Here is a 15,908-nt window from a genome sequence, read left to right as displayed (position 1 = left end):
GTCTTACAATCGGTGTCTTACAATCGAAGAAATACGGTAGTTACTTAAAGAGAATTATAGCCATAGTTCTGCATCTAAATATCTCATCTAAAGAAAAAAAAGTACAATATTTGGTATTCATCACTTATTCCAGATATTATATTGTTAAATTTTGTACATTTTCTTCAAATTCTGTGAATTTGTTTTAATTAGTGATTTGTCGCAAATAGTAATTGTTTTATCTTACAATTGCTAGTAACAACAGTTGCCCAAAGTATTCATGCATATAAGAATTTAAAGGTGTAACTTGGGAAAAGGCTAATCTTCATTAAAAATGAGCATAAAACCTTATAAATCCCAGCATTTTTGGTCTTGACTTCATACCCTAGAGAAAGGGCTATTCAGTATTTTTAAATGGCATTTTAAGTATTGCCAACAACATTGAAAATGACTTAATTTCTGGATATGTGACTTTGACAAAATTGCCAGTTGGTCTCACTTTAGTTTCCTGATCGAGGCAGAGTGTGCTGAAATGGCAAACGTAACTGTAATTTTTATCAACAGGACTATCTAAAATACACATTAAACTATATTATTTGATAGTAGAGTTAATCATCATCACCTTATTAGTCAACCAGTCATAAAGCAACAAAATAAAACAAACACAGTCTCAATCAAAACAAAAGTAGAATTGCAGAGAATTTTTTTTTAATTGAAAATTCATTTTGGACATGAATGTGTTTCATATATTTAAAGGGAGAGGCAGGTAAGAAATTATTATTATTATTATTATTATTATTATTATTATTATTAATTTTCCATCATTGTCCTGTTGAAAATTAAAATGTTTCACAGGTTTCCAGTTAGTGTGATGAAAGGACATGGTTTCTTCGCTTCAGGGTTTCACTGACTACATACCTGCAAAAATTGTTTAGGTAATATTCAGCACAATTTTGAAAGGGAAGAAGATCAATTCTGGATTGAATGTATTGAGTTCTAGATAGTTTTCAGATGGTTTAAGATATTCCATATTTAAATAAATGAATGATAGGATCCAATATTTAGTACTTCACCATTTGAATGTCTTTTATTTTGTCAGATACACTTAATAATATTACTTGAGGTTATACATGCTTTTGCTTTTATTTACTCTGAGTATAAAATGGTAGGACTTGGGACTGTGTGCAACATGTCTAATAATGTACAAATTCTTTCAGAGAACACAGGAAAATGCATTTCACTTCTGAGGCATATGCATATTTTGGCTGATTTCTTGACCAAGCACCAGTCTGGAAGAATATATTTCAGTTAGCATTAACACTTAATAAATTAGAACCAGCTTTTGATGTCTGTCGAGTTAATTAAATCAAGAGAATTGTATTTAGCAAATAAAGATAAAATAACTATAAAATGCTAGGCTGTTCTTTCTTACGCTTCAGTCATTATTTTGCTGAACAGCAACATACACCCACATTATTTTCACGTGGGTGATAAATATTTTTACTTAAAATTATGTTGTGTTTTACTGCTGAGTTGCATTATTAATTTTATTTATATTTACCTGTCATAATTGTGTCAAAATAGACCTTAAATGGGGACTAATCCTGCATTTCCTGTATTTCAAACTTTTGTCCTTAAATCTTCAACCTTCTGCCCTCAAATGTTTCCTTGTTGACCTTGAGGAGGATCTTTGACAGTAACTATAGCAACTGCCAAATTAATTAGTTGTTTGTTGTGAGCGTTAGTCTAAATTACGCCTGGAACGCTCTTCCAGAACACTTGAGAACTACAAACTCAATCACTGCTTTTAAAACTCAGCTAAAAACTTTTCTTTTCCCTATAGCCTTCAAATATTGAATTTGTTCTGACTCTATACTGTTAGCTTCACCCTACCCGGTGCCTCTTTACACTTCCCTGTGCCTGTTTGCATTCTCCTTCCCTCTTTATTGTTTACTACAACTTATTAGATTGTAAGCCTATGCGGCAGGGTCTTGCTATTTACTGTGTTATCTGTACAGCACCATGTACATTGATGGTGCTATATAAATAAATAAATAATAATAATAATAATAATAATAATAATAATAATAATAAATACGGATCTCTTGCCAGAGAGTTTAAAACTGTAATCCTCTTGGCTTTCTGAGGTTCAAGGTTTTTTTTTTCTTTTCTAACTACTATTTAGAGTATTTACAGCACAATGCTAAACAAGTCTGCTCAGAAGTAAGATCTATTGAGTTCAGTGGGGCTTGCTTCCAGGTAAGTGGGCATAGGACTGCAGCTGTATTGTCTTCTTGATTGTTTGTTTAGTGGCACTACCTACCCTTTGATGAAGTAGTTTAATCTTGAGTGAATTTGTGTAGACGTTAGGCTTACTCTTAGATTTTTGTTTTTTAAAATGAAAATATTATGAAAGAAAGGAAAGAAAATGTATGTAAACAAATGTGATTGCTCTATAGGAGCTCTGTGTTCCACTCTTCAATTTTAATTAGCTACAAGTAAAATTTCTTCTATTTTGCTCCTCAAAGATGCAGACAGAGTGTGCAGAAAGGCAATTTCACTCTTGGAATCTCCCCGCCCCCATGGAAGCCATTTTCTTCTTGTTTCGCATGTCTGCCTTCCAGAACTGTGAAACAGGCTTAGGACTCCAAATTGAGCTCGGCATGATTCCAGCCAGAACAGAAAAATTGGCCAATCACAGAAGATATCACAAACTGTGATACATTGCGTTCTGTTTAGGGTAGACGTTAGTATGTGCCCCTCCCCTTTTCTCCTTGCAGCTCGAAATGTTCATTTTCTCTGCAGCAAGACTTATTTCAGAGAGCTTAGTCAAGTCCCCACTTCCTTGGTTTTCTTCCCAGCTTATTTCAGCAGTGCTCATAATCCTGAGGTATGAAATATTTTGGCAGCTTTCCCATCCTCACTGTTGTGGCAGAGGAAACTTGAATGAATACTGCTGAGCTGAAAATCCAGAAGCCTGCCATCAAACCAGAAGGAGGAGTGAGAATGATGAATACATCCACAAAAATTGACACCACAGAAACAGAGTGTCATAATCTTAAACAGTCTCTTTCACTTGTATCAGCTGATGAAGAGCGACTGTTTGAATGTAATAGATTGGCCTTCACAACATCGTCTAGCAGTCTTCAGTGGAAAATATTTTTGTCCCTGGAGGTGTTTCTGTAAAGTCAGAGCTTGGTGACACTTAAGAAATTCAGAAGCAACTAGACTTGGGCATCTTTTAAATCCTGATATATGACTTCAGTCACGTTTGCATACCTGGAGTAATCAGATATGTGTTTATTGTAGCTGGGAGAAGAATTAAAGGTTTTCTTCAGATAAACGTGATGGGTGGGCTTGACCAAGCAGGTAGCATTATACCGTATTTCTTCGATTCTAAGACGCCATCGATTGTAAGACGCACACTAATTTCAGTACCACCAACAGAAAAAAAGCTTTGATTCTAAGGAATAATAAATGACCTGCGATTCTAAGACGCACCCCGTTTTAGAGATGTTTATATGGGGGGAAAAGTGCGTCTTAGAATCGAAGAACTACAGTATTCACATGGAGCGGTGGTGATTCCCATTTATGTAGATTACTCAGTTGCAGTCCCACGCTGCATCCAGTTGGGGGCATGTTTTCAGGATGCTTCAGCAGGAAGGCAAACCTAGGAAAAGACTCAAAATGTACTTTAAATTCACCAAAAATGTTCAGTCTCAAAAGTATTATTAGATAGGTTAGTTGTTGGATTTTCTGTTAAGAATATATATAGAGAGATAGTTTAGTTCTGACATTTACCGGGCTGGCGCATGGTGGAGAAGTGCACTATGCCCATAGAGCAGCATATGATATAAGAGCTCCATGTAAAATCCTATCATATGCAGGGGCCTAAATAGCACAAAATTCTAGTTTTTGAGAAGGAAGAATTGGAGAAATCAGGCCATTGTGCACATGTTCCTCTGTGTGGAGCTCTTGTAGCACATGTTACATTGTGCCGGGCAGGGTATGCCCGCTTCACTGCCTGCAGCAACATAAAATGGGCAGTAAATGTTTGAACATGGGAAAGGTTTCAGGGGTTGCCAAACTGTAAACTTACTCTCCAGTATTAGGAATTTCAATACAAACATTTCAGAATATCACAATTCCAGCCAAAGCTAGACAGATTTAAGTCCCTCTGATTTTAATACAGAAATTTTACAGCTTGTCCCTTGAAACCCAGTTTTCTGTTTTTCTTTTTATTCATTTCCAAAGAACTTTGAATGGTGTACAATACATTTTCCAGCTTAATATTGATATTTCATGTATGCTGAGCTTGTTCAGTCCTTTTTGGATTTTTTTTGGGGGGGGCACCTAAGGAAAATTCTTACACTTCTGCAATCCTAGAGGTTCTCTCAACATGTTCATGTCTCTTTCTTGTTCAGCTAGGGGGAACCTCCAATACAGCCTGCAGGGGTTCCTAAGCTTGCCTGCTAGCTTCTTTCTCAGGCGCCACCCCCTCTCTTAGCATGGAACACTCTTATCTGTGGTCAGGACAAAGAGCTTTTCCCTGCTAACACCGAAGAAGACTCCCTTTCTGAGCACTCAACAGGGAAAAGCTCTTATCTCCAGTTAGCATCTGATCAGAGATAAGAGCTTTTCTATGCCAGGGGGAAAGCTGTTCAGTGATTCAGTTTTGCTTGGTTCTGGAGCTTATCCTGCAGATTTCTTCTGCTTACTTGTGAGTAGTTATGCAGAGAGTTTATATTCGGGATGCTCTTTGAAAGTTGTGCTGAGTTGGTTCATTCCTGTTTACTTCTGTCTAGACATACAGAGGTTTGTCCTGCTTCCTTGTGTAGATAGGCTGTTCAGGCTCATGCTTCCTTCTGGGTAGATATGCAGAGGCCTGGTATTTGGGATGCTATTTCAAAGTGCTGCTGAGTGATTAAGTCCTGTTTACTTCTGAGTAGATATGCAGATATTTGTCCTGCTTACTTCTGAGTAAGCTTAATTGGCAAGAATCACATTTTGGCTCTGCTCACTTGGCCTTTGCCCCCCAAGACCTTTCCCAGACTAGAATTTGGCCACTGAACTGAAAAAGGCTCCCCACCCCGGCTCTTGATTCTCAGTGGTCCTGTATGGACTCCATTTTTGTTGGTACTCACCAACAGAATTTGCTATTTGATAAAAGCATTTAATTCTGTTTTTATGTTGATTGTTATATTTGTTTATATGTTAAAATCAATAAAAGTATGGGGGAAGGGGAGCTTCAGCTTGATTTTGCCTATGCTGTTCGTTCTCTTTTGCTGCAATTATAGCAGATTATTGCTTTATTTTGTCTTTCTTTTTATAGTTTCTTTTAGATCATTGTTAATTTCATTGTGGATGATCCTTGGCCACTATTTCCCCAGCCTGGTACCTTCCAAATGTTTTGAACTACAACTTGACCATTAGCTATGCTGGCTGGGGCTGATAGGAATTGAAGTCCAAAACATCTTGAAAGCACCAGGTTGGGGAAGGCTGCCTCGGGCAATGTGCTTGGAAAAGAAGTATAGATGTTTAAAATAAGATTATTATTTTTAAAAAAGGAAGTGATTGCTAATATATCTGTATATTTTTCAGCTGTATTTATCATTTGTTTTAGTCTGCTGTAAAAAGTTCAATAATGTTTCTGGGTTGGTATTACATAGTAATCACTAGTTTCAGAATTGCAGCCTGACATGCTTTTTTGTTTAGTTTTGAGTGCAGACTTGGTGCTGCATATAATTAAAACTGGTACCAATAGTTTGAGGTAGCATTTACCTATGTTCCATTGGTCAACATTACAATTGATACCTGAGAGAGCGCCTTCTCCCTTACCAACCTGCCCGGTCACTGAGGTCATCCGAGGGCATGCTCCTGGTGGTTCCACATAGATCCATCCTCCGATTGGAATCCACCAGGGGAAGAGCCTTCAGCGTGGTGGCGCCCCTCCTGTGGAATTCCCTGCCTCTGGAGATCAGACAGGCTCCAACCTTGTACTCTTTTCGGCGCCTCCTGAAAACATCTTTATTCCAAGAAGCCTTTCTTTGGATTACTGTTATTGCTTCTTTTAAATTTTGTTTTAACTGTTTTTATTCTGTTTTTATTTTCATTTTACCTTGTACACCGCTCAGAATTTTTCAATGGGGAGCGGTATATATAAATATCCTAAATAAATAAATTGGAATGAGGGAAACTTAGCTTGAATGTTTTATGCTTTAATTTTCAGAGGCCCAGAAGATGTCATAAATGATTGCAAACTCCTTTTTATAGAGGAAATATATAAGATTGAAAAGCCAGGAGCATATCCACTGACATTTGCAGATGGCGAGTTCAAAAGTAGGTGCTTGGTATTCATATGCAAGTTTCCACATTTTCTAGAGTATTTTTCAGTCCTTGTTGATGAAAGTTGTCAAATAACTTTGACAAATTATGCAGTGAATAATCTTTTGTTTTCAGTAATATTAAGTGTACTAGACAAAATGTTGGTCTTTAATGGTAGTATATTTTAAGAACTATTATGCAGGACAGGGAGTGCCTTGCTTTTATTGAGCTATAAGCTGTTCTGGGAGTCCTTTTTGGCTGAAGAATGGAGTAAGCATTCTTGAAATAAATGAATAAAATAATAGTGCAGTGGTGTGTATATTTCCCTTTAGGCAAAAGCACTGACACAGTTCTAGTGGTTTTGCCTTCTTTAAAACAAAAACAAATGAACGAAGAATAAAAAATGCCACTGCAGCCTTCAACCTTTCCTCCAATAATGGTACCTGCTCCCATCACCCAAGATATTGCATATGTTGTTTGGCCAAAAATCTCCAGCAGAATAAGATATATACATCCCAGAGTCTTTAAAATAATTAAAGATTGAGAGTTTTCCTGAAGAGAATGATTTCAATTACATTTTTGTGGGTCAGTGTGGGTTCAGTGCTTTTTCATGCTAGTAGTGTACTATATATGAAGACCCATTTATACCAGTCTGCATTTGGTGCTTTAAAATCATTAGCAGCAACTGCTGCTGTGTGTGTGTGTGTGTGTGTGTGTCTTTAATTGTAATTTGTATGTTAATGGATTCTAATAATGTATGCTGCCTTGTGAGGGCAATGCTCCCTGAAAAGCAGGTTAAAATCTTTTAAATAAATAAATAAACAGTAGGCATTAAATAAACTGCTTCACCAATAGGTGTGAAAACACAGTATGGTCATCAACAGGGTGGTGAAAAGTAGAAATAGCCACCAAATAAATATTAAAGGAAAGATCTAAGAATCTGTGAATCTAGAACTTTCTAAACCTGTTTGTAGGGTGCTGTTTAGGGAAATTTGGTCTTAAGGAAAAACTGTTCAGAGGTTATTTGGCTGGTGAAGGCTCTCTTACCTATTAAGAATGGCAACTCATATTTTAAGAACCTTTCAGCAATCTCAACCTATTATTCGAAGAGTGACATTTTATTCCCCTTTAATTTAATTTAATTTAATTTAATTTCCCTTAATAAACATCTTAATTTTTATTCATTTTGAAAGGATTTCTCTAGTGATGTTTTCAGTCCCATACCTATGGCATAGGAACCTACTGAGGGTTGTTTTTTTTTTAAAAGGTAAGAAGGATTTATCTTGGTGGAAGTGGTTAAAGATTTTATAGTGGAGGCAACATTCCATAACAGTGAGGACTTGGGAATGTTATTAAAAACTATGGCAATGAGTTCCAACCTTCAATTATTATTTTTTTAAAAAAGAAACATAGCTGGGTTAACCCACACATTGTTCTGTCATATGTGGTGGAATAACATGTGTTTTTCTCACACATGTGGGTTTTTGATTACAGTCATTGACTACTACAGCTTCTAACCAGAACAAGCCCAGAAACACAGGCCCTTATAGAACAAAACCCAAACTGTAGAAGAATGCATTGGATCAATGATTTTAATAAGAAATGGAAGAAATAACTATTGGGAAGCTTACAGAGAAGATTTCTCCCGTGGCCTCAAATTTTCCAGATATTTTACATCTCTAGTCTTCCTTTAAAAGTCTTAATATTACATAGTTTTTAGAAGTCATTTTGGGAGATTAAGGGCTGGATAACAATATATGGACACCTTGTCTTAAACATTTTATTCATCCTAAAAAAAAATTCATTATCCAGAATTGTTCAGTTTTTCCAATTTTTCTAAGAACTGCCAAGAAAGAGATCCTGGGTACAGGGGAGGTGTTTCTAAAATATTCCTGTTTTTCTCCTTTTCTTCCCCAGACCATCACATCTCTAGATATAATCTATAATTGGGATAGGGTGACCATATGACAAGGAGGACAGAGCTCCTGTATCTTTAACAGTTGCATAGAAAAGGGAATTTCAGATGTCATTTGTATATATGGAGAACCTGGCGAAATTCCCTCGTCATCACCACAGTTAAAGGTGCAGGAGCTATACTAGAGTGACCAGATTTAAAAGAGGGCAGGGCACCTGCAGCTTTAACTGTTGAGATGAAGAGGAAATTTCACCAGGTTCTCCATATATACAAATGACACCTGCTGAAATTCTCTTTTCAATACAACTATTAGATACAGGAGCCCTGTCCTCCTTTTCATATGGTCACCCTAAATTGGGATGAGTTTTCAAAAAAAATTTTTTTTCGTAAAGTGTGGCCTGATATGAAGTATACTTAGGTTTGTTGGTAGTTTACTTAGCCTTATGTGGACTCAGATTTATGGCCTTTTCTGTAATAGAGAAGATCAGTTAGTTTCGCTTTTCTTTGCAGGAAAGAGTGGCCCGGAATGCAAGCATTGCAGAGCTGACCCAGATAAAGAATGTCGATTTTGTTCTTGTTATTTGTGTGGGGGAAAACAGGATGCCCATATGCAGCTTCTTTGTGATGAGTGTAACATGGCCTACCACATATACTGCCTGAACCCACCTTTAAGCAAGATACCAGAAGATGAAGACTGGTAAAGAATGCAAGATAGATTAATTTGTAATTATTTGCTCTGTAAGGTTGTAGAGAGAATAGAGAATTTAAGTTTTACAGGGATGTAGACTTTCTAACTGACCCTTGAAATGATAGACCAGTCTTAAGTCTTGTTCAAATAAACGGGCCTTGTATTGCAGGAACAGTTTGAGGATTAGAATTCTTTTGTGTTCAGTGAAAGAAGGAATCCTGGCTCTGTTAGTATTTTACTCACAGAAGATTAAATTCCAAAATGAATGTTGCTTCCAGTACAGCTGATGGTCATTTACTGCAGAAGTGCCCTGTTAGTGCTTAAAGAATGGAAAGGGGTTGGACTTCCTCCTACATATTTTTAATGCATAGTTGTAAGAGAGACAGGGATTGAAATCCGTGTTGACAATTGTGAATACAAAACCACAGGAATTCTTGGAAGTTGGTGAATGTATGACACAATAACTCAAGAATTATATTTTCATAGAGAAATGAATGATAAAGATTACTCTCCAATATAAAGTGTGTCAAGGACTATGTGTTAGAATTCCATGTGACCAGTGTAAATATTATTCAGGAATGCTTGCTCAAAATCAAAGCTCAACAATCTTCTTCACCACAGCCCTTATAGTGATAGTCAACTGTTGCCAAGTGTGATGAGTCAGATGTTTCCTCCTGATGCTGCAGAGAGCGGAACTGCTCCCTGTTCCCTCCCCAGTCCCAAAGTTGGGCAGAAGCCTGGGGGGTTTTTTTGGCTCTGGGTTTGCTGGACATAAGTGCAGAGCCAGTACAAACCACTTCTTTTGCCTCCTTTCTATGGATCTGAACGGGAGCATGGAAGTGGAAGCTTTTGGGGTTGCCTCTACACCTGCCATACACTCAAGCTTGAAGCATCTGGCAGGAGCAGAGACCACATGATGTGCCTCCTCCCTTTGTCAGCTTCAACCCGGAGGGAGGAGGCATGTTTCTAAGCCTGCTGAGTGCTCTGTTGTAGGGTTATGTGAGGATTGTTTAACCCTCACATAACCCACTGTGGTTAGGTTCAGATGCAACAACAACCCCCAGTTGGGGGTTCAATATGCAAATTGAGCACTAGCATGCACCGTGGCTCAGTGGCTTAAATTTATTTTATTTATTTATAACATTTATATACCACTGAATATAATAAAATCTCTCAGTGCTTGGGCTATTTAATGGTGCAAAACTGGTCCAGTGAAGGAGAAATCAAGAGATAAAATACGAGAAAGGGCTAGGATGCAGATGCATATTTTTTCATATCCATTCATCAGTGCTCTTTTTCATGCAGTGGTCGTTATTTTTTTTTAAAATGCCGATCTTTTTAGGTACTGTCCTTCCTGTAAAAATGATTCTAATGAAGTTGTAAAAGCAGGGGAAAAGCTCAAACAGAGTAAAAAGAAAGCAAAGATGCCATCTGCGTGCACAGACAGCCAGCGAGATTGGGGCAAGGTAAAGCATATTTAGAAACAGGTATTACATTGTGTTCACTATGCTTGCTAGGTATCTGTCTATCTATAGACAAACACACACACTTGGCGTATGTACTATGAGAATACCCTCACATAGTTAAAGATTTAGTCATCAGATATTTGAGTTTTCTTGATTAATTGGTCAAATGTCCATAGGTTTTTACATCATTGAAAAGCTTCAGAAGCATACATTTCCCTGGTTGGTGCAAAGTGGCATCCTATTGAGTATGGGTTATGTCCCCTTACTGCCCAGGGCAAAGCAGGAATCACATGCCTTCATCCTGGAGACAATGGCTGGCCTCTCAAAGTGCTTTCCCTGCCTTCAACCAGGACAGAGGTCTTCTCAATTTTCCTGATCTTTGACTCATACTTCTTATTTTTTGTAAACCTCTTCTGGTTCTGCAAAAAAGTATTTCCATTCTAATCACCCCTTTCCCCCCCACTTTTTTTTCTCCACCAGTTAGTTGAACAGGATTTAAAATAATTTAATCTGACTAAAAAGCGTCCCGGATACATCAGGAAACAAGCTTTAAAAAATATAATTACTCCATAAAAACTGTAGATGGCAGGCACACTCTCAGAAAAGGCATTCTCCCTTCACTCACATGAGAGTGAATGCTAAGATGGCCCTCTATTGCAACAGATATACACTATCTAAATGTAAAACATTTGGAAGCGCCAATGACATCTGTGGCCTGAGTCAGCAATGGGCTGGATGAGGGCTAATAAAATGAAGTTCAGTCCAGATAAGACAGAGTTTCTGTTGGTGGATGGTTCATCTGACCTAGAAGATTTTGCCCAACCTGTTCTGGATGGGAAATATCTCTTTTGAAAATCTGAAAAGCATGTTATAAATAATCTAAATATATCTATTTCAATAAGGGATTTACAATGTGAAATATTCAGTATAGTTTTCACCCTATATGGGTATGTGTTATGACGTTCTCTCATTGTGTATAAAATCCTCAGAAGCCATTTTCAAAAAGTGAGTGAAGGCTATCATTCATAGAGCAGGGACATTTTTCTTGAACAACCCATTCTTAGTGGTGTGTGAAGGAGTAGAAAGAGGGACTATTTACACTTCAGAAGAGTGTTGTATGTGTGCATTTTCCTCTTCATAAAGCATCACAGCTGTTTTGAGTAATCCCTTCTTGTCTCCCTTGTGTCTGAAGGGCATGGCCTGTGTTGGTCGTACTAAGGAATGCACAATTGTTCCTTCTAACCACTATGGACCTATACCTGGAGTTCCAGTTGGAGCAACCTGGAAATTTAGAGTGCAAGTATGAAATATTTCTTGATTTAGTGTCCTTTCAAATGTTTTAGCTTACAACTCAAATCAGCCTTAGCCAGCATAGCCAATGGTGAGGGGATCTGTAGGCCAAAACAACTGAAGGACCACAAATTGCTCACTCCTGGTTTATATTCTTAACTTTTTTCCTTATTGTGTCATTTTGTGAGCAGATCACAAAAGTTCATTCTGATTGCATTTTCTATGCATAAAACAGTTTGAATTTTGTAACCTCATCAGCCATGATTTAAAGATTCCAACGCACAATAGGCCAGTGACTTTTCATTCTGTGTTGGAGCCTGTTTCTAAATTTCCTGCAATTATTCGGTCTGGCTTGTCTGATGGTAGACCCACCAACACACTGGTGCAACTGGGCTTTTGTTTGATCCTGAGCTGAATTTTTTTTAAATTTTCAGACAATCCTTCACTTTTGGCTAATGTCCAGAGCCCAGAGATCAGTTTGCTTAATTCAGTGATCCCCAAACTTTTGGGGGCACATTTGGAATGTTGAGAGAAAGTCATGAGTACTCTCACAAAGTGGCTGCCATGTTGGGCATGGCCGGTCACAAAATGCTTGTTTCCCAGAAGGCAAAGTGGTGAGAATAAAAGAAAAATAACTTGCCCAAGGACTGAAATTCCAAGGCAGAGGTGTGGCCTAAGCACAAAAGACAAAAACACTCTTGAAACAAAATAAAGGTGGCGCTGGAAGACAGCACTTCACTTTGCAGTATGCCAGCCTCCTAGATATATATATATTATTACAAAAGAAAGAAAATAAAAATTAGTGACTGGGAACCTGGTGAGTTCCAAGAGAGCTATCTGCAAACATGTTGTTGCCCATGGGCATCACCTTGAAAATCCTAGGTTTAGTTCTGTGCACTCCGTTTTGAATTTACATTTTTTGAACTGCAGCCCCATTAGGTATTGCAAAAGACTTTTGAAGCTGACAAGTTGCAAAAGCAGTTTGTTATATGTTATGGAAATCTGGTATTCAAAGGAAAAAGGACTTGTAAGAACTTGTTTGAAATAACTCATTTTGTGTTATTTCTAAGGTGAGTGAAGCAGGTGTTCATAGACCTCACGTTGGTGGAATTCATGGACGAAGTAATGATGGAGCTTACTCCCTTGTGCTGGCTGGAGGATTTGAAGATGAAGTAGTAAGTTTTATATCCAAACTATTTTATGTGTGTTGTGCATCTATTTGATTGCTTTACTCCATGTAGTTAGTCAATATGTCAATATATCTTTTGTAGGTTTAACTTTACAGTATTGGTATTAATTTCACATAAATGTTCTAAAATGGGTGTATTTCTGGTTTATCGGTAGATAAGACTCCTAGACTTGCAGGGAAATATTTGGGAGGGGGTCTCAAAAACTACTCTTTCCCACCCTACTCTTAGACTGACTTTTCCATGAGAAGTGCATGAATACTTCCCTCTGTCCCTCAGGGATATCCCTGGCAGTTGAGGTCAGGGTGTGGGCCCTGGCCATGAGCAGGATGGGGATTTAATTGTGTTGACTGACCACAATTCAGCCAACACAAAGAGCTGCAAGTCCTGCCCCTTGAAGAGTTCTCTTGAGTAAAAGGTGTTTGAGCTATACATTCCCCATCAAAAGAACTGTGGTGATGGACAAGGAGAGGAAGAACTGGACTCAAGAGACAGTGTGCCTACTCATGTGCCGTACATAAGACGAAACTGCTTCTCTAACTGACGCTGTGGATGAAGGGAGGCTGAGGAGTTCCTAAATCCTTCCTCCTAATGTCATCGTTAGGGATGAGGGGACGGCCGAGGCAGCCGTTGGCAGCAGGTATTTGGGAATTGTGGCAGCAAACAGGTGGCTTTATTCCTTTGCCCCTTTTCTCCTGCCCCACAATTTATCTCAACCTCTGCCCTGCAAATTTCTGAGGGGTCCATACTTGCGTCAAATATTTCTTAATAAACTCATAAAAGCTAACAATTTATTTTTTGTGCATCTTCAGAAATTGGAGTTTCTTTGTGTAGTAAGGCATCAGAATCTACTGGGAAGCAGTGTCCATTGAGGTCTTCACAAGTCTACCTATGTGAAGATTGGAACTGCATATATTTACCCAGCCCAAGTTTCTTCCCTCAGTGCCTCAGACCAGGAATACAGAAACTGCTCTGTAGAATTTTCAGAATAGGGTTCTCCATGCTTTAGAATTGTTTGCAATACCCAGCACACAGTTCTCAGGCGTATTTGCTCATGTTACAAATGTGCTAATGTGTCATGTGCACGTAGAAAAGAATTTGCATATGGAGGGTTGTATCCAGTTGTGTCCATTCTGTTGGCGGAAGTCTCTGATCTAGCAGGAATTTCCATGAGCAGAAAGTGAGGAGGATGGGTAGGTTATTTTTGCAAATTCCCCCTGTCTGCCATCCCATATGTTGTTCCCTCTGAAGCAGATTTGGGGGGGGGGACACAGGGGGCTGCAGACAGAAAGAGGAATCAGTGAAATGTGTGCCTCTTTCTCCCCCCCTCATCCACTCATAACATAGGGCCTTCTGTCATTGTGGAATGGACACAATTGGATATAACCCTCAGCGTATTATTTTGCTTTCAGTGAAACTTGCCAAAAAGCAGATTAATGCCTATTATTACATTTTCCATGTTACAGCACTCCTGTTTCTTTCCAGTATAATTTAATTTATTTACTGCACTTATATCCTGCCTTCCTTCAACGGTGGAACTCAAGGTGTTGTACATGGGGTTCCTTGGCAGGAGAACCCTGAAACTCTGTAGTTTCAGCAAGGTGGCTGCATCAGAATGTACCTGAAGTTCAAAAGTGTCTTCATGTTCGGTCATGTTCGGTCTTCATGTTCGCTGAGATGACAACCTGTGCCTGAACTACATTATTCCAGAATCCAGGATGGGGCTCCCATGAGCAAATGATCAATCAATCAATTAATTCCTGCAAGTAGAAGACTAGCAAATCAGAGAAAATGCTAGGATAGAATATTTCTCCCTGCTGTGCTATTATTGTTATTTTTTAATGTGGGGAGATTTTTGTATGGAGAAGCATTCAGTCCTGTAACACGGACGGACGGATGGCAGTGGTAGAGGCCAGATAGAGAGTTACCATATTGATAAGAACTAGTCTCAGTTGGGTGGAGATTAAGAGACTGAGAAATGACACAGTGGAGTTCTCAGTTTATTTCCTATAGGTATTGCCGTTTGTGGCAGATTCTCAGGCTGAGCTCAGTGTCTAACACCTAGAAGCAGATGTTGGGAAATATTTGCAACTCATAAATAGAGCAGCAAGCTGTTCTGTTGTATGATGAATCAATCTTTGTATCTTTTTCATTTCAAGTACCTTGCCATGGTTTGTTTAGGCATAAACTGTTTTCTACAATTAGAGTAATGTTTACACCCTCTTCTCCAGCTCTGTACTATCAGGAGGGATTCTGAAGCATGCTTCAGGTGAACGATAAAGCAGTAAGCAATGCGTTAAGAGTTGTTGTTAACCGTTAGTAAAGAAAATGAAATAAAAATTCTCAGCATCAGAATATTTTGTCATCTTGGCCAACAATACTTACTCAACTGCTGCCACTGTGGGAGTTTGTCTCTAATGGCATTGGTGACTTTTGGTTAGAGAAATTCCATCAGAAAGTATGTGATGCTGAAACATTACTATGGTGCTGGAAAGAACTGAAGATATCAAGATGCACAGGCATGTAGCAGAAAATGGGTTTTGAGTCTTTTGGCTTTTTTGTGGCACTAACATTTATGTTAGGTTAACAACTGAAGACCTTACCCAGTGGCAGCTCTTGGGATATTGCTAAGGATCATTTCAAAGTAGCAAATTGCTTTTGTACACTTACATTTTTTTTTCTTGCAGTGAGATTTTCTTACAGAAACTTTAACTATCACCCATTTTGCTCACTCCAAAAGCACATTACAACAACTTAAACAGCATTAAAATCTAAAATAATTTCATTATTCCACATACAGCTTTTTAAATTAGATTATAGAGCACAATTTTGTAGTATTCTTTATATTTATTTCTACCAGTTTTAAAGTAGTTGTTCTTATGTATTTAATGCTCTTCCTTCTTAATTTATAATTTGGTTTTTCGTTCTAGTTACTGTGAACTAAACAACTTGTATTTCTTTTAGAATTGGGAAAACATTAAATGTTGCTTTCTCCAAATTCTCTTCATTTCTTAGCTAGGTTCCCTGCCTATCTCTAGAGAACTGTTTTACTTTCACTA

General features: G+C 38.1%; 1 protein-coding gene across 2 annotated transcripts in view; it reads left to right on the top strand.

Moving 5' to 3' along the window:
* UHRF2 (ubiquitin like with PHD and ring finger domains 2) overlaps nucleotides 1-15,908 on the top strand; it is a 62,090-nt gene that overhangs the window by 33,313 nt on the left and 12,869 nt on the right. For both annotated transcript variants that reach the window (XM_063129275.1, XM_063129276.1), the window contains 5 exons: nucleotides 6,209-6,318; nucleotides 8,729-8,915; nucleotides 10,249-10,372; nucleotides 11,565-11,672; nucleotides 12,733-12,837. In XM_063129275.1, the coding sequence (XP_062985345.1) occupies nucleotides 6,209-6,318; nucleotides 8,729-8,915; nucleotides 10,249-10,372; nucleotides 11,565-11,672; nucleotides 12,733-12,837 (634 nt within the window). The remainder of the gene's footprint in view (nucleotides 1-6,208; nucleotides 6,319-8,728; nucleotides 8,916-10,248; nucleotides 10,373-11,564; nucleotides 11,673-12,732; nucleotides 12,838-15,908) is intronic.

The sequence above is a fragment of the Elgaria multicarinata genome, chromosome 6 (assembly GCF_023053635.1).
Source record: "Elgaria multicarinata webbii isolate HBS135686 ecotype San Diego chromosome 6, rElgMul1.1.pri, whole genome shotgun sequence".
Lineage (NCBI taxonomy): Eukaryota > Metazoa > Chordata > Lepidosauria > Squamata > Anguidae > Elgaria > Elgaria multicarinata.
This window is presented reverse-complemented; position numbering and strand designations above follow the sequence as displayed.